Source organism: Cucurbita pepo, chromosome 2 (assembly GCF_057944985.1).
Source record: "Cucurbita pepo subsp. pepo isolate OVF chromosome 2, ASM5794498v1, whole genome shotgun sequence".
In the NCBI taxonomy this organism is placed as follows: Eukaryota; Viridiplantae; Streptophyta; class Magnoliopsida; order Cucurbitales; family Cucurbitaceae; genus Cucurbita; species Cucurbita pepo.
Window position 1 is genome coordinate 6,573,232 of NC_141799.1, and position 22,367 is coordinate 6,595,598.

The 22,367-nt window shown below is 35.0% G+C and overlaps 2 protein-coding genes and 1 pseudogene across 3 annotated transcripts; all 3 read left to right on the forward strand.

Annotated features, from left to right (window-relative positions):
- Positions 1–600: 600 nt before the first annotated feature.
- Positions 601–2,865, forward strand: LOC111785994 (putative rRNA-processing protein EBP2 homolog). The gene is made up of 2 exons (XM_023666353.2): positions 601–804; positions 1,819–2,865. The coding sequence occupies exon 2, from the start codon at positions 1,826–1,828 to the stop codon at positions 2,732–2,734; it is 909 nt and encodes a 302-aa protein (XP_023522121.2). The 5' UTR covers positions 601–804; positions 1,819–1,825; the 3' UTR covers positions 2,735–2,865.
- A 1,580-nt stretch (positions 2,866–4,445) lies between these two features.
- On the forward strand, positions 4,446–6,290 carry LOC111788881 (uncharacterized; annotated as a pseudogene). Its single transcript, XR_015420063.1, has 2 exons — positions 4,446–4,570; positions 5,683–6,290. The product of XR_015420063.1 is annotated as an uncharacterized LOC111788881 (transcript).
- Positions 6,291–7,073: 783 nt separating this feature from the next.
- Positions 7,074–9,655, forward strand: LOC111786473 (Restriction endonuclease, type II-like superfamily protein). The gene is made up of 2 exons (XM_023666723.2): positions 7,074–8,789; positions 9,075–9,655. Exon 1 carries the CDS (start codon positions 7,333–7,335, stop codon positions 8,242–8,244), a length of 912 nt encoding a protein of 303 aa, XP_023522491.2. The 5' UTR covers positions 7,074–7,332; the 3' UTR covers positions 8,245–8,789; positions 9,075–9,655.
- The last annotated feature ends 12,712 nt before the right edge of the window (positions 9,656–22,367 follow it).

Consider the following 22,367-nt stretch of genomic DNA (forward strand, 5'->3'; position numbering starts at 1 on the left):
TTTCTTTTTCCCGGGTTGTTACAATTCAGACTAAATCCGCCGAATTGAACTAAACATCATATCAAACTAAATAAAATTGCTCAGACAAAACAACTCACCAAATCAAAACTACAACAAATCAAAGCAACATGTGTAATCTCTTGTAGTTGTGAATCTAGGGCTTACGACATTCAAGCATTGAGTGTGCATCAAACGATCACCAAGGCACGATAGCGATCAATGCTGATAACGAAGGGGGTAGCTAGAGGCAAACTGGTTGAGGTTAAGAATTTGTCCATCAATATAATTAAAATGAAGTCATGGCAAGCTTAGCAAACTTTTCCTTGAATCATTCTTTGAAAGAACATAAATCATCCTTCCATAAACATTTGGTATATGGAACTAAAATCAAAATATAAATTTTTTTTCAACCTTGGTAATAAAATTAATTTATGAGGGTAAAAATGGAAAGGTAAAAGTTTTTCTATTCTAACAAAATTAATTTTTCAAAATTATTAAATTAAAACATATTATGAAAATTAATATAAATCAGCACACACTTTTTTTTTTCTTCTTTTAATTAAAAGAAAAAAAAAAAAAAAAAAAAGAAAGCAAAACTGAGCCCACTTCTTAAAGCCCTAAATTTGCTCCCCGCCACTTCTTCTTCTTCTTCACCGCGTCTCCTTCTCCGTTTCAGCAGCTCAGTGTCGCCGACATCTCTCTACCGTTCACTGCTGCCACGGGCGTTGTCTTTTTCCCGCTCGTGCCGCTGCAGCCGCCCTCCTAGAAGTTTTGACACTGATTTTCTACCCCCTTGTTATACTGGTATCTCCCAATCTCCATCTATGCTTTTCATCTCATTTGAAAACACATAAATTCCAACTTGTCTTATGAAGCAATGGAGGAATTGTTTAATTCTGCTTTTTTTTTTTTTTTTTTTTTTTTTTTTTTTTTTTTTTTTTTTTTTAAATAACAATAGCTGAATAGCAACGGAAAAAAGAAAAACATCCTTGCGGCAAATTGGAACTGGTTTGTGTTGGGCTGTTCTGTTTCGGACATGAATCAGTCATCCAGTTTTCTTTTAATTCCTAGCTTGATTGACCGAACAACTGAAATTTTATTTATATCTGTATAATTTTAGATTATTGTTGGGAGAAGACATTGCTTTGAGTTTATGGAAATAAGGGTATGAATAGACATATTTTTTATTGGAATACAAATCAATCACTGTGAGAAGTTCGAACGTGATTAAAATATGAGTTCGAACATATAATCTTTGTGTTCTATGAATGTGGATCATTTTTCTTCCATAATGTAAAATTCAACCACTTAATTTAAAATATAATTAAGCCAAAGCAATGAAGGACTAAACTTGTCACAAAAAGATTCTTCCTGTGCCTTATGTATATATATATATACAGACTAGTGGAGAATGTGTTCTAGCTCTGCATAAATTGGCTCTTTCTTAATTAAATGCTAGTAGCTCGTTCTTGTATCGAGTACCCATTGCTATACAACTAGGAAATTGTTAGTCTTTGTTAGCCTGTATTTGTATTTTGTATGGCTTGATTTTTAATCTACAAATAATGAATATTGTGGTTGCAATGCTGAAATAAAATAATCCTAAGTTTGATATTTAGGTCCTTTCGTGTTCATGATAATGGAATTAGTTGCCTATGATCTATGCAAAGTTCACTTGGCTGCAAATGTTACTTGTGTAATTGCTCTTTAATGGGTCAGAGTTGTGAAATAATCTAGAATTATTATTCTCTCGTATTTTTGGATAGAATTTTATAAGTTTAGAGGTCAAGCCTTGATAATGGCCATTGTTGTGGATAGGTTTTAAATGGGTGTATCAGATAAAGATGTGAAGTTCTTAAATGAGGATACAATGGAAGATGATGATCTTAGTAACGAGGATTCGGATTTTGAATCTGAATCTGAATCTGAATCTGGGGAGGAAGAGGAGGAGGTAAAATTGTCTGAACCATCAAAGACTGCAATATATAATGCTGATGGTCTCCTTGATAAGCTTGAAGATATTAGCTGGCCGAAAAACGTGGAATGGATACACAGGCTATGTCTTGATATTGATCAAGAAAAAGAGGTGGATGTGAATGATGATCTAGCTAGAGAACTTGCATTCTATACACAGGCTTTGCAGGGGACGAGAATGGCCCTCGAGAAGTTCCAATCTTTAGGTCTCCCTTTTCTCAGGCCTTCAGACTATTATGCAGAGATGGTGAAGACAGATACTCACATGGGAAAAGTGAAAGGTCGGTTGCTGGCCGAACAGAGGAAGATGGAGGAAGCTGAGGAAAGAAGGAAGGCTAGAGAAGCAAAGAAGTTAGCTAAAGAGATTCAAGCTCAGAAGCTAAAGGAGAGGGCTAAGCAGAAGAAAGAGGAGATTGAATCGGTTAAGAAATGGAGGAAGCAGAGACAAAAGAGTGGTTTTGCTGGAGGTGATAAAGGTGGTGAGATGGAGTTGTCCTTTGAAGATGGAAAGGCGTTCGAGAGATCTGGTGGCAAGAAGAGGCCCGGGGTGTCTCCTGGCGATCGCTCGGGAGGGAAGGCGAGACACAGAGACGGAGGAAAAGGGATAAATCTGAAGAAAAAGAAAGATTTCAGAGATTCCAAGTTCGGATTTGGCGGGAGAAAAAGTTTGAAAAAACAGAACACGGCCGAGACAACAAATGACATTAGGGGATTCAACAACCACAGTTTGTTAAGCAACAAAAGAAGGAAGAGGTCATAGATTAGTGCAGTAATTTGGTTGAAATTTAGCTTTTGGAAATTTTGATTATGTAATCATGGGTGCTTTTGTGATAATCTTAAACTAGAAGATGTAAAAATCTTGAGGCTTATTATTAACTTGTTTTTCTTTTAGTTGTTGTCTTAACATGGAGCCTTAACTCTCGACATGGTTAAAAAGTTCATCACTAACTTACATGTCGTACTAACATGAATCGACCACACCATGCAAATCAAAGAGAGTTTAAACCTCATTCAAACACCTCACTTAATTATAACACCACATTCAAACTATATTGTATGAAATTAGTTTGAAATTTCATGATGTTATCTAGTAAACTTTTCATATCTACGTACTCTATAGTAATGAAATTTTCCTTCGTCACTACCATTTTCAGTATCCATAGCAACCTATAAGATAATATCATCTACCGTACTTCCCTAGTATATATTCGTTGGACAACTTACTAGTATTTGTTTGTACATTCTTTTCCATCTTTATGGTTATAATACTATGTCATTTAACTATGTTTCAAGACATCCGACTGAAACATCTAATATTTTTTTAGTAAAGTCATTTTTTCATGTGTATACTAGTGTTAAGTAGCCTTTCGCAGATAAAATTATGTTAAACCTAAACATGCTCCAAATCATCAATACATCAGGTAGCATTCATATTTCATGTCTAATAATTATAACATGATATAGAAACATCATATATTATATTTCATAGGACATGCCTGACGGTGACGCGACATTTGCTGTAAGGCCATGGAATACTCTAAGCCTACCTTTTTCTAACAATAAAATGGCTGATACATGCATGTTTGGGTACTTGATTAACAAAGTTTAGAAATAAATATGTTATCGCCCTAATTAGTGACTTGTGTATAAATGGCTTCCCTGCTACAAATCAGAATTCAATTGATCTTCGTCACTGTGAAACCAAATTGTAAGCCAAGAATTCTCTCTTTCTCGTTTATCTGATTTCATGATTGTTTCTCGTTTCTTGATCGGTCTTAGATTTTGAACTCTGCCTTGATTTTGACTTTATTTCTCTCTTATTTGTTATTGTCGTGATCGATTACAAGTTATTGACGCTGTCCGTCTCTATAGGCTTCTATTAATCTTCAGGCTCCATTTCTGATGGATTTTTGTAGTTTCGTTGCTGCGACGTTCAGATCTTTGGATTTTCTTCTCGACTACTCGTTTGTTTCGGACATTTTTCTCAATTGCATCTTTCAATGATCTGAAATGAAACATTAGGACAGTCCCTTTAAATATCTCTATATTTATACGAAGAAGTTAATGACGGCGAAGAATTTATGATTTCCATTTTATTATTTCTCCCCATCTAGTCCTATTCGAAAAGGCTGGGATATTCGTGGTATCCGTTTGTGTTTAATTGTTTGTTGCGTTTCGTATTTGCTAATGGTAGTTTAAAGCTTTCGATTATTTATTAGCCTTTTACAGATCATAAACGGTGGAGTATATACAATAATCCTCCAAAATACTGGAGTTTCTGCCTACTGCCTAAATCAACAATTTGCAATCAAGTTTTTTGCAAAACGTATCTTTAAACATTAATCGGATTTCAGATATTTAGTTTTTTGTTTCCTGTGACAATGAGCTCTCCCGTTCCCTGCTTACACAACTGGCTAGTAGTAACTATTTGTATTCTATGATTTTCTAAAACTTATCTTACTTGTATAGGATCTCTTGTTGAGGATATAAGTGAAAAGGGGGAACTAATTGCGAGCAGAGAAAATGTCCTTCGGCAATGGAGTGAAATCCTGTGCACAGCTGCTGAAGTCTTCATAACCATTGTTGGTGAAATCAGGTTTCGTTACCTTGTTAGCCGTGATGCAGATTTACTTCAACTTATGTTTTACAATTCCTGCATATGCTTGTTAGTTGCAATAATCTTTCTGAAATTCATAAGAGTGTAGTTATAGCATACTCTGACATGATTGTAAATAAGGAAACAAGCAAACCATTAATTAAAAATAAGTGATGTGAAAGAAATTGCACAACAATGACAGTAATAAAAAGGACTCATTGAAGCAATGAACATCGCCGAAGATCTATGCGTGGGAGAAGATTAAAGCATCGAACACCATGGAGTTCTAAGAAAATAAATCTGAACAGGATAACAAGTTCCTACGAACAAGTATTTATGGATAGCTCTGCTAAAATGGCTAAGTAAGACCTTCAGCAGGTTGTGATATAGGCTTTTTTGCCTATTATTACTTGGGCCTTCCTCTTGGTAACGTTCCTGTAAGTTTTTTGTTTCTGAGATCTAGTTGTGGAAAAGGTCAAAAAATGCTTCTCCTCGTGGAAGGGGAGTTTTTTTTTTTTTTTTCCTTCTTTCTAACGGAAGTAGTCAAACTTTATCTTATCTGGTTTGTTTTTAGTGGAATCTCAACTTTCTTGCTCCATTTGTTTAGGGTTCTCGTTTTGTTCAACAAGAGACTAGAAAAGCTTATAAGTGACTTCTTACGAGAAGGGGTTGATGAGGTTCGAACATTGATTTAGTCAAGTGGGAGGTTGTGGCCAAGCTGTTCGATCTTGGGCATTTAGATATTGGTAATTTGAGGGATCAAAACGAAGTCTTGTTGGTTAAATGGTTGTGGTGCTTTCCTTGGGGGACTGCACCTTGTGGCATATGACTATTGTGATACTGTATACGAAGTCTTGTTGATGTTTACTTCCCCTGAAAATCATGGATAGAACAAATTTCTAATTTTCTAGTCAATGAAGGATACTGTATGCTTTCATATTGGTATATTTTTTAAAAATGTATATTCTAGTAAACGTGTCCTTGCTGCATCTATGTCCTAGTATCTTAGAAGGCGATGTGTTTCATCGATAATTGTCTGTTCATTTCTACTAATTCATAGGGTTCATATATATGAATTTTTAAATCCTAAAAATGATGGTTTTGTGGCACAGCTAATCGAGGGTTTCACTCAACTGGTGTGAAGAGAATGGGAGGACATGCACATGGACACGATGAACCCTACTATTTGCACGCAAAGCACATGTACAACTTGGATAGGATGAAAAATCAGAAGTTGAGCATGAGGCTTGGAGTTTTCACTGCATTCAGCATAGGTGTGGGCGTTCCAATCTATGCAGTCATGTTTCAGCAAAAGAAGACGGCCTCTGTATGATATTCTTCCCTCAAACAATGTGTGCAACCCAATAAGAAACATCGGTTGCACCTAAGTCAGTCGTGGAATCCCGTGTGAATCAGCAAGGATCACCTTGCAAGTCTAAATAAGGCGTTTCAAATAAGAAAACTCTGTTTATTTTTTTTTTCTTTCCCGGATGAACTATATAGCCAAGAGAAACCATGAACCAGAATAGAAGAACTTGCCTCTTCTCTCCTCTCCTTGGTTTTATCTATAAACCCTCATTTCAAATGCGGGATAGATACTCAGAAAGTCGATTCTGTTTTCCTCGATAAGTCTTTTCATCAGAATTTCATTATATTCCACATTTTGATCCAATCTATTTTACTACCCAAAGATTTTTTATTGTTTGGGTTCGTTCATTCATTCCTTCCCTCCATTTTTATTTAGTTTGCCCCTAACCATTTTCTTTATATCAAGGAATATGATATGTTGTATGGTTGGAGGAAATGATAACCTTGTAGATTTTCTGTAGTTTCTCTTAAGCTAATTTATCCCTTCCTTTTGTTTTACAAATGTTTCATTTATTTCAACTTATATATTTTAAGATATTATCACCTTTTAGAGGTAGAGGTATAGTTAAGAATTGAACTTGTTCATGTTGTGAGAGCGATCTTGAAGATAGATGACTCAAAAGGTTAGTGTCTATACAAATACCACAACACGGTGCACCTCCTTTTTCGATGCTTAATCATAACAATTATATATTGAGTTACTTTTTGAGAATTTTTCTAAGAAGCATGTGAGTGAATACAACAAAATATGTTTAAAAAGAATCAGTGCTACAAACGAAACTAAGTAGAGCATTACATAAAAAAAAATAAAACATGTAGAAAGAATCAGTGCTAGAAACGAAACTAAGGATTAAAATTTTATTTTTTTATTAATCAATAATCTAATTTTATCTTCCCATACACATGGCATTGAGACATGATTCACCATGGTTCCTTATTTTAAAATTTAAAATTTATGTGAAATATTTTTAAAAAAAATTAAATTAATTGATAATTTAATTTTTATTATTGAAATAAATTAAAATTCTTTTTTATATTAAAAAATATGGAAAGATGGAGAATTCAAATAACATATTTGAATAAAAATTATTTGAATGAGGAATTTTGTAGAAAAAAGAACGCGTGTTAGCATCCTAATTACCATTTGGCTCAACACGATGAGTAGGGTTTTATTCTACAAATTGAAACACAGCAAAGCCGGAGCAACAGATTTTCTCCCGCCACCACCGCCCTCCTTCCGCAACAATCTTCTTCTTCTTCTTCTTCTTCATTCCGGTTAGGCTCCCCATTTATGCTTTCAACTGTTCTGCTTAATTGTGTTATTCAGCCTTTACCTCCATCTGAATTGAGGCTTCCATAGTTTCTTTTGGTTGGTTTGATTTCAGAAACCGTCGATGTTCAATTGCAAAAACATATTTGCACGCACTCAAACTATTAGGAACTGGTCTAGATGCAATTTCAATTCTGCTTCTTCTTCTTCTTCTTCTTCTTCTTCTTCTTCTTCTTCTTCTTTCAAATTCGAAACCGGAAATTATTATTCTGTTCTTCAGTCCTCTAGTTTTCAGCATTGGTTCAAAAATTGGAAAGAACTTCGGAAGCATAAGTTAACAGCAAGTACTTTTGCTGGGGCTATTGGGTTTTGGCCTCGTCGAAGGGCACAGTTGTGGTTAGAGAAACTTGGGGCAATTGACCAGTTTTCTGGTAATCTTGCAACTTGTTGGAGTAACATGAAAGAAGAAGAGGCCCTTGAGCGATATAAGCTGATTACAGGGAACTCTGTTTTGTTTCCTGAGTTTCAAGTCTATGAGAAAGGAAACTCTGAATATGATTGGTTAGCTGCTTCACCTGATGGTGCAATTGACAAGATGGTCTATGGATTGCCCTCACGAGGTGTGTTGGAGATTAAGTGCCCATTTTTTGATGGTGATATGGCAAAGGCTTCACCATGGTCTCGAGTTCCTCTTTACTGTATTCCTCAGGCTCAAGGTTTGATGGAAATAATGGATAGAGATTGGATGGATTTTTATGTTTGGACTCCTAAAGGTAGTAGTTTGTTTAGATTGTACCGAGATGCCGAATATTGGGAGGTTTTGAAAATTGCTCTGTACGATTTTTGGTGGAAGCATGTTCAACCAGCAAGAGAGATGTGTAGTAAATATTCCATTACAAATCCCCTCATTGAGCTGAAGTCTCTTAGGCCATCACCCAAGCATGAGTTGTGCAGTTATATAGTTTGTGAAAGCAAACGGGTTGTTGATAATTCTGAGTTGCTCTTGCGTGAATTTAATGGAAGACTTCAAACCTGATGATTTCCAAATATTTAGTTCAATGGCTGAAATTGTATTTAGGAATCTGGTATTTAGAGTTTTAGAGCCTGAAGGAGTTCTTGTTAACATCAAAAGCCGGGGACCAAATGGAAACATTGGCAAAGCAAGCACAGTTTGGCTTTGACTCGACATCCTACTTTGCTTTCTTGTCGAGAGGGTTCCTGTCACAACCTAATGTTGGCCCCTGGCCACCCCACTAGGAAAGTTAACGATTTACAAGTATTGCCTAGACCTGCACCGAACATGCCGTGGCACATGTCACACTTCCCATTCTCTCTTCATTGGAACGCAAGGACATGGTAGCAGCGGTTAGCTTCACTGTACAGCATGAAGGCCAAAGGGCCGGGGGAAGTAAGCTTGATGGCTTTCTGTTTGAAGTCTACTGATTTAAAAAATCTCAAGGTTACTTCTTTCCTATTCTGTTAAAAATTCTGTGTGGCAATAGAGTGGAGACGATCTCCATGTTTGGTAATGGGTTTTCTGAAAGTTGCCCTGTTGGAGCTTGGATGAGGTATCAGTTTCAAGTAAGATTTTGTTTCATTTTGTGCCCAGATTGTATTTCATTTATTTATTTATTTATTTATTTATTTTAAATGTTCTATAAGATCATTTGTTCACATAAGCTTAAACGTTCACTATTTCATTCAACTGCATGTTCTGTTACTGAGTCTGAGTATGGAGTTTGTTCTGCACCCGTATTTCCCAATGGTGGATTTTTATCTTCTATGATCTTTTATGGTAATTGGGCATAATTCTTCTTCAGTTGATCAAAAGAGAGTTAGGTTTGAAACTCTTTTGTGTCTGAACAGGCCTCACTCTTTGTCATCAATTGGATTGCTTGAAGAGTATTGTCCAACGTTATACTGATCTTGGTTTTCAGTTTATGCGGCCTTTTTCAGCTGCTCAAATAAGAATAGTTCCTCTTGAAGTTTTACGGATATGCATGTCAACGACATTGTTTTTGATGCGGTTGTTGTTCCAATAGAAAAGCAAGGATTCTTTGGATCAACGCTATCAAATCTACTATTTGGAGAGATTTTGGTATGAGAGGAACTCAAGGATCTTTGGTAGCTAAAGCTTGTAATACTCGTGGTAAGAAAGCTTCGTGTAGCTCCTTGGTAAGGTTCTTTCTAAGGAACCCTTGGTAAGGTTCTTTCTAGGGTTCCTTATTCCAGTTGCAAAGCTAAAAAAGCCTTTCTCCTTGCTTCTTATCTTAGAAAACAATCATAAAAAACAGGTCCAAAAGGAACTAAAAGTGAAACAAGAATCTATGGTAAGATTATAAGATATGAGTGGAGTAGTGACTAAAAATGATTATTTTTATTTTTTTGGATTGTGAATTATGATTGATCTTCAGTTCAATGAAACTTCTTAAAAACTATCCCATTCAGGATACTCTTTTTTTTGGTGGACTACAATATTGTATGATGGCGGAAGTCAGATTGTTTATCTATTTATTATTGTTTGTGGGAGTTACCTTGTAGTGTAAATTCCTTAGAGAGCTTGGTACAGGGTTTAGTTTGCCTTTTGCTTCGAATCATATTAGAGATGTTTCCTACTTGTTTCTTGGTCTAATGGTAGCAGTCTTGATCAAGTTATTGTCTTGTTTCTCGTTTTTTTTCTCGTTTTGTTGGTTTGGTTCAGTTTGTTTCCACCTCTACCATCATCCAAACGCAAAACAATTGTTGTATTATCGAATATTTAGACCACAGAACTCGTGAAACTTCTACCATTTTTTGTTCTAAAAAATGTAAATTATCTTTAGTTGCACTAAATTCGCCATTGACTCTAGATTGACGAACATGATAGGTGCCTTAGTTGTACTACAACTTTTGCCATCAACAACTTTCTACGACAGAAAAATAAGAACAAATTTTTTTATATACCTAGTCATAAATCATAAATGTATTGAAGTATTTCTTTCTACTTTATTTTTGGATTATTATTTTCTGTATGAAGTTAAGGTCCACAAATTTTATAGAGATCAAAAGCTTTAATACTATATGATATCGGAGACAATAAAAGAATCGGACAAGAAATCCCTTGTAAATTATCATTAACTCAAAGGACTATGTTAGATATGGATTACCTTTAGGTCAATCATGTAGAAATATAGAATAATTTCCACACTCCCTACGTTGAATCCCTCCACAAGTTTGATTTCCCTTGTTTGAAAATGAGCCTAGAGTCACATTTTCTCAAACAAAATGGTACTCCATCTCAATATGTTTTATGTGAGCATGGAACAATGGATAATGCACAGGTAGAAAGCATAGAAGTTGCCACCGAAGATCTGGGGCTGTTGTTGATGGCGCTCGAAGGAGAATCTATTGTGCATATCGATGGAGTTGGGAGAAGTTAACGTGGAGTAAGTTTAAGAGAATTGTTAACATTTATTAACTTGTGGAACAAATTTATGAAAATGGTTAGTGCTTTTCTTAGAGAATTGTTAGCCGTTACTAATTTATGGAGCTAGGAAAATGGTGAGTGCTTTCTCCCCTATAAATATTCACAACAACAAATCAAATTGAAAAGTACAATATCTTAGGTTTTTTTAGTATATAAAGTAACTCTCCCTTCAAGTTATTCTTTTTTGCTTCGGTTACTTGTTTTGGTGTGTATCAATTGAAGGTGAACACCATCTGGTATTAGAGTAAGATATCGAGACAAATGTCGTCACCACAAAAAATTGCAGGAGGAGATGTGACAACACTAAAAAGTAGAAAGGAGGGGAGTGTAACACTCTAGGGCCTCTTACTCACGAAGAGTATTATGTAGCATGGTAGATAAAAACATGTGTTAATTTATAGGCACAAGGTGTGTGGATGCCATCGAGCATGGTGATAACGTCAAGGAACGTAAGGATAGGGTAACTCATGCTATCATCTACCAAGTAGTTCTGGAGGACGTACTTCTCATGTTGGCAGAGGTAGCATGGGAGACGTTGCAATGCGTATGAGTGTGGAATGGGTCAAGGAAGCAAGGTGTAGACCTTGAAGAGCAATTTTGAGGTTATCTGCATTAGGATAGTGAGTCGATGGACGACTTTTCCATGAAGTTGACAATGATCGTCATCAACATCTGTTCATTAGGCGACAAGGTGAAGGAGATCTTTATCATCAAGAAGTTCCTTTGAGCTATTCCCCTGAGATTCATTCAAATTGTTACCTCCATTGAGCAAAAGTAAAATGGTGTGGTTGAGAGAAGAAAATGTACCATAATGAATACTGCAAGAAACTTACTCAAAATCATGCAAGTCCCGACAGTTTTTTAGGGCGAGACAATACGACATGCAGTTTATCTTCTAAATTGTTTGGTGACGAAGACCTTGGGCACTCGTGCCCTTTATTAAGTATGGTTTGATAAGAAACCTCACTTCGAGCATCTAATAGTTCTTGACTATGTAGCACATGTTTAGACTGCAAGGCCATATATCAAGAAACTTGATGATAGAAGCCAAAAGATGGTGTACTTAGGTGTAGAGGATAAGATGAAGGCGCATAGACTATATGATCCTCAACCTGAGAAATTTTTTGTGAGTATAGATGTCGTATTTGAAGAAGAGAATAAGTGAGATTGGTGCAGCATCGACGATAACAAACAAACTGTTGCGAGTTTACTATTCTAGAAGATGAGGGAGATGTGGCAGATTTAGAAAGCGCACTAACACCAATACCAACTAGTTCACACATGTCATCATTGGTGACACGAAAAGGTGAACCAAAGCATAAGATGGTGTCAAGCTAGAAGAGTTGGATCCACAACAGATGATGAACCAAAGAAATTTCGTTCCCTCACTGAAGTTTATGTAGATACATTCGAAGAAGAGTTGGATCTAGATGAGCTAGTATTGTTTGCTATCGAGGAGCCAACAACTTACCATGAGGGAGCAACTGAGACGACATGGTAGGAGGCCATGAAAAAAGAGCTTGAAGTTATTAAGAAAAAACAAGACATGGGCCATCACTGACTTATCACTTGATCACAAGGCTATCGATTTGAAGTGGATGTTTAAGCTAGAGAAGAATAAGGGAATGTCATCAATCACAAAACCAGACTCATGACAAATGGATATGTGCATTTTCAAGAAGTTGATTTTAAGGTTTTCGCGTTGGTGGCTGGACTTGACATTTTAAGGTTGATTCTTGCTCTCACAACTTAACATGGGTGGGAGGTCCATCAATTGGATAACAAATCAGCGTTTTTAGATGGTGACCTCAAAGAAAAAGTGTATGGTACCCAACTTGAAGGTTTATGGCAAGCGCAAGTGCATGGAACAAACACTTGGACAAAGTTTGAAGTACTCACAAGAGAAAACAAGCTACAAACTCATTGTTGGCTTATATGTCCGATGACTTGATAGTCACTAGTATAAGTGTGGAAGGCATCAAAGAGTTTAATAAGCAAATGATTAAAGAATTTTAGATGATTCACCTCAAGTTACTCACACACTACCTCTGATATTGAGGTGGACTAGAAGAAAGATTGCATCAGCTAAATCAATCAACATATGCAACAATTTAAGATGGTAGAGAGCAACTCGACCAAGTATCCCATGGAAGCAAAGTTACAACTAAAAAAAAACTTTTAAGGAAGTTTGGTGAATCCTAACGAGTATAGGGCCGTCATCAACCGTTTGAGGGACTTGACTCATATTCGTCCAGATCTTTCATATGTTGTCGGAATGGTGAATAGGTACATGAAGAAGCTTATATGAAACATCATTAAGTGATCAAGCACATTCTCCGTTGTGAATGGAACCACAAACTATGTGCTAAAGTATTAAAGAACGTGAGGACCTAAAGAACTAGTGAGTCTTACTTATATTGATTTAGTCAAGGACATCCACAAAAGAAAAAAAAAAAATTGGAGGAATAACATTTTAACTCAACAAAAATTTGATGACTTGGCAATCTTAAAAGGAGTGAATTGTGAGTCTTACTTATGTCATGCCAAGTTTTGTGATTGAGAAATTTGTTGAGCCAAGTTTTGTGATTGAGAAATTTGTTGAGAAAAGTGATTGGAAGTGAGCTAAATGCAGTAACTCTCTATGTCGACAATAAATCTACGATTGCATTGATGAAGAATCCGATATTTCACGAATGCAGCAAACATATTGACACTCACTTCCACTTCATTCATGAGTGTATCAAAAGTGATAGATTATTGTGGAGTTTATACACACCATAGAGCAACGTGCAGATATTCTCATCAAGGCCTTATCATGACTTAAATTTGCAAAGATGTAGTTACTCAGAACCTCAAACAAAATCAAAATTATGGAAGAGATTGCGAGTCAATAAGTTTGACTCTGTAAAACAAATTATTAACTTGTGGGGCAAATTTAGGAAAAGGGCTAGTGATTTCTTTGAGACGATTGTTATTAGTTATTAACTTGTGAAAACCGAAGAAGTAGTGGAGAAGTCCAAAATCCTTGATAGCTTATTTTGTATCTTAATTGAGAGTGTTATTGACCAAGAAATTATTACCGAGAAACTTAGATTCAGACTACTTTAATGATAAAATATCTCAAGCAAGAACACTTCACAAACAAGATTGATCATATCAAGTTTGAATGATTCTAAACATGCAACCTAAACTAGATAGAGTTGCAAAGAAATTTAGCCATGGACTAGAGGAGAGTACAAATGCTTTTTTTGCTACATTTTTCAAGTCTACCTTACAAAGACAACGTATATGACTTTGTATAGTTTCAAAATGAGAACCTTTGGCCTTCTATGAGGTATTTCCAGAGTTGGTAACATTCATATTTTATGATCATAATTAACCACTATATATATTTTGTGACGCCCCGTTAGGTTTAATATATATATATATATATAACAAAATAAAGAAATGGTTTAATATATATATTAAAATATAAATAACCAAAAAAAAAAAAAAAAAAAAAAAAAAAAAAAAAAAAAAAAAAAAAAAAAAAACTGACCACCTCTCCTCTAATCTCTAAGCCCCTCCCCTAAAATACCTCCCTCATCCCTTCCCTTCCCTATTTATTCCTTCAAAGACAAGGTGGTAAAGCTGCTAATTCATTTACTGGACTGTAAAGACTGAAGATCGATGAATGAGACTGAACCGGACCCTTCTCTCTGTCTTCTCCTTTCCCGTAAACAAAACGGAAACTGAAAAAAAAAATTTGGAGGAAAAAAAATGCATATACAATGGAGAGGTCATTAGACAATAATGATGGAGAGATGTTAGACAATAATGGAGAGATACAAAGAAGGCAGATAATGAGATCGTAGACAAATAAAAGAAGAGAGATGTCATTCGAAAATGTTAGTAGTTAGATCTTTTCATTTTCTACGAAGAATATTAGCGATTATTTAGATTTAATTTAGAAATTTAGAAATTATCTGTTACAATAATCTCAATTAGAAATTATCTATACAGTCCATTAAAATTTGTCAAAAAAAAAAAAAAAAAATAGATAGATAAGAAAGAGAGGAAGATAGGGAATAGGAAGATCGGGGAAGATAGGGAAAAGGAAGATGGGGAAAACAATTTCAAATAAAAAAAAACGAAGATTTGGAAAACAGGATGAAAAGAGGAAGAAAAAAAAATGAAAGAAAGACCGAGAAAGAGAGGAAGATTAGGAAAACAGATAAAAAAAAAATAATAATACATGGAAAGAGAGGAAGATAGGTCCCATCATTTCATTGCATGTGATTGTTGCATAACCCCGATAGGGGGTCACTTACTGAGTATTCTAGAAATACTCAAGCCTCGTGCTACTTTACTTTTTCAGGTTAAGGCAAGGCACTCCTATACGGCTGACGACGGCATCGCAACTCGAGACCATGGCGCATGCATAGGGTAGTGGTATTTATTTTCTTAGTCTTAGGCTAGAATATGATGTTTTTTAAACTTAAACTCTTATTCATTTTATTTAGACTTTTGTTGTGTCGTTTTAAAGATATTTTCAAAACACGTAAGTCCATAACTGTGTTTTAAGATAAAGGTTATGTTTTATGGAATTTAAATGAAGTCTTCCGCATTTAATGTTTATGGTACGTATACAGTAGCGACCTTAAATTAAGTAGAAAATTTCGGGTAGTTACACGACCATAAGACGCGTGCGAAGCCACTTGCATGTGCAATCAATCAGCACACAATTATAACCAAACAAGGTCAAAGCTACTACGACTCCTTAATGCTAGCGCTACTTAATGCTGCTCTCTACAATTTAAGTCTCCCTAAGAAGTTCAACAATAATAAATTAAAATTACTAGGGAAATTGAATGAGCTAATTTTGCGTAAAGTAATTTTAAACATACCCCTAATAATTTAAACTAGCTAACTTAATTACTCATAAAAACTTACTCCTAATAATTTAAACTAACAAAACCTAACCACGCATAAATAATTTAAACTCTCAATTTAACTAGCCAAAAGTAGTCATACTAACATTAAACGCCTTAGAAAATGTATTTTTCGACTGATTTTAAATTGTTTGAGTGAGATAATAAAATGAAGTGAGGTACCTCACTCTTATAGTGTGGAGGTTCAGTCAACTCCCTATTTCTCAATTTAGAGCAACATGACAACTTTTTTTTTTTTTTTTTCTTCTAATTTTGGGTTATTACATTTAATGTTGAAAGAAATTTAATGTTGAAAGAAATTGAGGGGTTGACATTTAGCCCTCTTGCAAATAATTACGAAAAAGTTGTCCAAGAAGGACAAAATTTGGAGTAACGTAATAGTTCCAAAATCATTTTTAATCATAAAATGTTTTTTAATTTCTCACTCAATTAAACACTTAATTTAAGCACCATTTCTAAAGTCAACAATTTCTTCATCACCAAATAATCATTTTGACTACATTTAATGCTTACACAATTTGATTGGTTGCCATTTAATTTTCTCATCAATTAATTAATTAAGTAAATAAAATAAAATGACTTTAATTTTATTTTTGATATATAATATTATTTTAATTCCACAACTAAGACTTTTTGTATGGTCTAATTCAACGCTTTGGTAAGTCAACGTTTAGTTGGGTTATATTAATATTTAGAATAAATTCACAATTGGATGAGCAATCAAGCAATCACTCAAGAAGCCTATATAAAGGGTTAAGAGAGTTTAATTCAAAACCCAATTTTGTAAGCAAAGATGGGTTCTTTTTCTTCTTTAATCGCCACCATTGTCATTGCAGTTTTGGTGGCTCTAAGCTTGGCTTCCACAATAACAGCCAAAGGCTATGACTGCAAGTTTCCTCCACCGCCGCCACCACCCTCACCGTCACCACCACCACCAAAGTTCTTTATAGCACCTCCTTCATTTCCAGCACCAAGGAGACCACCGCCGCCCCCACCACCAAAGAAGTCACCACCTCTACCGGTACCAAAGAAGTTTCCTCTACCACCGTCGGCACCAATAGAGCCAGCTCCTCCACCACCACCATCACCACCATTACGAAACTCGACTCATTAACCAGGGCGAAAGAAGTCTCCTCCACCTCCAACACCAATAAACAGGTCACTAGGTCGCCTCCTTTCCCGCCACGAAAGAAGTCTCCACCGCCTCCTCCGCCGTCTCCTTACTATTATTAGGTCAACGTGTTGTCACTAAGTGGGACTCTTTCATCCTTATAGCCTTCATTTAGTATACTATCAATAAAATTATATCTTTTGTGTTTCTTCATGTAAAAGCACATCTTCCTATTCCTATGGTAACACACATGAATCAAATATTATTTAAAGGATTAAAATAGCATTTATGAACAATTTTCTTATTGGAAGACACATGAATGAAATATTATTTATATGTGAGTTGTGCTAAAAATAATATATTAAAAGGTTAAAATAAACTCGATTTTCGAGCTTTCAAATTGGATCAAGATGAAAAAACATAAAGACCAAAGTAAATAAAATAAAACGTCAAAATTTTGTGCAATTTAAAAAAGCACACAAAACCACAAGTAGAAGACAAATTGAAATCAAATACAAAATTAGTGTTGTTCAAAATTATTTACAAATGGGGAATGTGTTCTCGATACAAATTCAAACAAATGTAAAAACTACAAAATACATAGACATTGATGTCTTTGAGCTATAGCTCTCAAGAAATCCTCTATCTCGACCCGTGATCAATAGTCACTTAAAAAAAAATGACGAATAGGGGAGTAAAAGTATCCTATTTCTAGGCTCTCGTCACATTCTTATCTTAGTAAATTACTATATATATATATATATATATATATATATATATATTCTAAACTCTAGGATGTTTGGGCCTAATCTCTATAGCTATTTAAGTATACAAGGAAACCTCAAAGTTTTACCCTTGGGGTCTATTTAGGTTCTATTTAGGTTGTTCATCATTTTTGTACTTTGATTTAGGTAACTTGCTTTGCCAATGCCAACCTCTTGGGTTGAGACATTACCTCAATAAAATATGGTAGGCCTAAAACGACGGTAGGGGCACTATTGGGTCTTACCTAGAATGTTGTGGGGTATTGAAGAAGATAGGAGGATGAGACTCTAGTGACATTGTTCACACTACTAGCGGCCTAGAGAGATACCTTAGTCGTTCTTGGGTGCCGTGGAGGTTTATTAGGTTTTTAGGATGTCTAGGAAACTTAAAACACAAACTCTAAACTCTAGGACTCTTTGTTCTAGCTCCTTCAGGCTTTCTTAGTCTGGAAGCACTAGTGTCTAGACCTTTAATTGGCATTCATGATCTTTAAGTGCTCAGACTACTGGAGGTGTTACTAACCCTAGGTCATCATATAATCGACCTATCTTTCGCGCCTTAGTTTTATGTCTATGTAGACAACTATGCTCAACAAGGAGAACATGCATTCTATCACCTGGAGCTAACATACATTCTAATTCCTTCATGCAAGCTCAATGAGAAGATAATGTCCATCAATCACTTGAAGCACATATCACAATATTACATCCTCCTTTCTAACCCAATTAAACATATATAACAACATGCATCTCAAAATCTTATTTTAGAGGCATTTCTATAATTTTAGACAACATACATGACATTCTCAACTAAAACTACTCATTTGATGCTCTATTCATGTACATTCTAACAACCTAAGACAGGATATGATAGCATGCTTGTTCGTTCTAGCAATCCCTACAAGTATTGCTCGAGGAGAGTCTGAATGGTTACTCACTTAGATGATGTGTGCCTTTCTAGGCTCGTTTTCCACTAGTTAACTACTCAAAATTTTCTGAAATTCCTCTAGCAAGACCTAGTTCAAGTTTAATTAGGGTCAGAATTGAAATAAAAGTAAAAAACAGTCGAACGAGAGTTGAAATGAATGGAAATTAGCACTTCACGTGCCTTCATAGACTTCCCACATGTAGGCAGGATATCTCATGTGTGGGTCTCACGCTTGCATACGCGTGCGCTCAAAAATGCATTGTGCTCCAAGCAGGTCCGAGTTTGAGCTTTAGCTGTAACACCTGAGCTCCGAAAAAGTATTAAATATATTTTTTTTTCTATGAGTCCAAACTTTTGGAATTTTATTGAGAGTCTTGAAAGATGAAATTTGAGAGAGTGTAGAAGAGAAAAATACTTGAAAAAGTCCCGCCCTCAATTAGATAAGTGAAAATTGAAATTTGTGAAAGGTAAAAGAAAAGACAGGCAAAAGAAAGAAAAGAAAAGAAAGGAGAAGGAATAAAAAGAAAGGAAAGGAAAGAGAAAAGAAAAGAAAAGGAATAAAAAGAAAGGAAAGGAAAGAGAAGAGAAGAGAAAAGAAAAGAAAAGAAAAGAAAGAGAAATGAAAAGAAAAGAAAAGAAAAGAAAGGAAGGAAACCCTAGAGAGTAGGAAGATAACCGCCTCCTAACTTCGATTCCGACCACAAGAAGCCTAATTCCGGCCAAGATCCTTCATAGAAACTTGCGATATCCCACATTGGTTGGAGAAGAGAACGAAACATTTTTTATAAGGGTGTGAAATCCCAGCAGACGCATTTTAAAGTCTTGAGGAAAAGCCCAAATAGGACAATATCTGCTAGCGGTGGATCTGTGCCGTTACAAATGGTATAAGAGCAAGACACCGGACTATGTGCCAGCGAGGAAGCTGTTCCTCGAAGGGGGTAGACACGAGGCGATGTGCCAGTAAGGACATTGGGCCTTGAAGGGGGTGGATTGTGATATCCCACATTGGTTGGGGAGGAGAACAAAACACCAGGGTGTGGAAACCTTTTCCTAGGAGACGAGTTTTAAAGATTTAAGGAGAAGCCCGAAAGGAAAAGCCCAAAGAGGACAATATCTGTTAGTTGTGGACCTAGTCGTTACAGTTGGTTATTTATAGGAAATGAAATGTGATAGAAGACTTACAATACAAAGCCATAATATGATAATGCCCCCGAACATCGAATATCAATGCAAAGAATGGAGAATACTTCATTTTGTATTTGTTTGAAAAACTTTTTTGTTCTATCCAACTAGTGAATACTCCTTTTGTAATGTAAATAGATAATGAAGTTTCAACGGGAATGGAAGTTATGGTATTTAATGTGCCATAAAAGAATTCTTGTATAGATTTAACTAAAAATGAATACTTTAAATAAATTTTTATCAAAATATAATTAATGATATAGTATTTAAATAATAAAATGATCCAATCAATTTGTTATAACATAATATTATAGCGTTAAAAAATAATGTTATAATAAGTTAAAGATAACCTAATATTTTTAGCTATATTAAACATATTATAGATTTAATAAAACGCTATAAAAAAAATTATATCAATGTATATAAACTATAGTTTTATGTTCTATTATAGCATCTATTTTAGCTCTTTTAAAAAATGTTATAAAAGTCTCGTACTCTTAATAACATGGCTGTCACAACGTATGGAAAATGCTATAAAAAGTTTACGATAGCATTTTTCGTATACTATTGTATCCTTTATTTCTTGGAGTATCACTACCCTTCAAATGCCCAAAAAAAAAAAAAAAAAAAAAACAGAAATTATGTTCCTGATTGACAAGTATGGAAAATTATGAATCAAGTATTATTTATGGAAACTTCATGCACCACTTCACCTTGCAGATGTCAGACTTCGAAAACTCCAAATGGTTCTTCCTAACTCGAGTCAACTCGTAACACATAATTTTGTAGATAAATAAATGCTTGCTAAATCTTTTTAGTCTTTGATCATGTAATAGATCCATTGAATATTTGAAACACGTGATTCTTATCGTCATCAAATTAGAAGAGTCATCACCTACGTCAAAAGAACTAAAGTCAGAACATTGAAAGTAGGATGTATTAAAAATTTTCTTGGAAGATCAATTTTATAATCATTGTTATTAATTCTTTCAAGAAATTGATAAGGGTCATACCCTCCTAGACGTAACTTTATTTTCCTTTAAAATGAAAATCGCTCCTTGCGAAAATGTATCTAAACCCGATCAGTGGGATGAAAAATAAGTTTCTTTCGTCATTTGTTCATTCTTGAAACAACTTTGAGATTTTATTTTTTTAATTCTCTATCACCTCTTTATACGAGGTCTTGACCAAATATGGTTTATTTATGACAGCTTCACTCACAAAAACATTAGAAAGAATAGGAATCAAAAGGGGTAAATGGATTAATTTATAGATATATTAGTCCAAGATTTATATGATCTAGACTTAACTTCTTTACCTTTAAAACATTAATTACAAAACTTATAAACGTCATGATTTATTTTTTAGCCAAAAGAAGGGATCATGCAACAAATTGTAACTTATATTAATCCCAGAATGTCCTATTGAGCCACCTCATGTACTTCTTTCACAAGTAAATCTTTTATAAAAAGTTTACGAACACCAAGTTTACTTTTCTTGAACATAAATTCACGGAACACATAATAATCATCCAGAGCTTTTTTCACAAGACAAGATGCAAGATGCATTAAAGTTCTTTTCAAAGTGTAATTAAAACTGACTTAACATGCTCTACATGCTTAAATAAAGTTTTCAAATAAATTAAAATATCATTCAAAATACACAGCATTTTTTCTCAAACGTTCTCTCAAAACATGAACTAGTGAGCACATTAATGTACTAGGAATATTAGTTAACCCAATAAGCATAACAAATTATTCATACCATCCAAACTTTTATTTTTTATTCCTCTCGCATTCTAATTTGATGATATCTAGATTTTAAATTAATCTTAGTAAATAGACATGAACCATGAAATTCATCAAGCACATCATCTAGTTTAGGAATAGGATGTCGATACATTATATTAATTTTGTTGATGGCTCTACAATTCACATACATGTGTCAAGTTCCATCTTTCTTTGGCATCAACAAGACTAGTACAGAATGTGAACTTAAACATTTTCGTGTATATAGCTATTTTCCATGAGCGCCTCCACTTGACTCTTAATTTCTTTAGTCTCAATTGAATTGACTCTGTAAGCTGGTCTATTAGGAATGAATGAAATCTATTTTATGTTCAATACCTCTAATGGGAGGTTGTGAATGTTTGATTAATCCACCACACTTAAATGGTGGGAAAGTTATCTTATTTATAATCAAATAAATTACAATGATATGAAAATAGTAATAAATGAAAATAACAATAAAGGGAAAGATACCTGTGGTAATAAGGCAAATATATAATATTTGCCTTATAATAAAACATCAAATATAATATATATATAAACTATAATTTATTACTAAATATCCTTAACACCCCACCGCAAGCTGAGCGTCGGATTTGAACGAACGTGAAGCTTGGATCTGAAAAATTCAAAGAGGTTGAGAAACACTTTTCGTGAAGATGTCAACAACCTGGTTTAGAGGAGGCGTAGAGAAATACTTTCTTGGCCATCGAAAATTGCAGAGGGATCGCCGCTCAACAGCGATGCTGTCTTGGCTTCGGCGAGAATATGTCTAACCCATGAAGAGGGATTGTCGCTTAGCGACGATGATGCCTTGGCTCTGGTGAGAATATGTCTAACCCCAAGAAGTAGAAGGGGAAACCTAGAGCAAGGGATAAAGACAATGTTGAAGCCGGAAGAGTCGCCACATTGGGCGAAGGAGCCAATTTTGGCGAGAAGGGCGGCGGCAACTTGGTTGGCGAAGAGGCCAGTGCGGCGCCCAGATTCCAA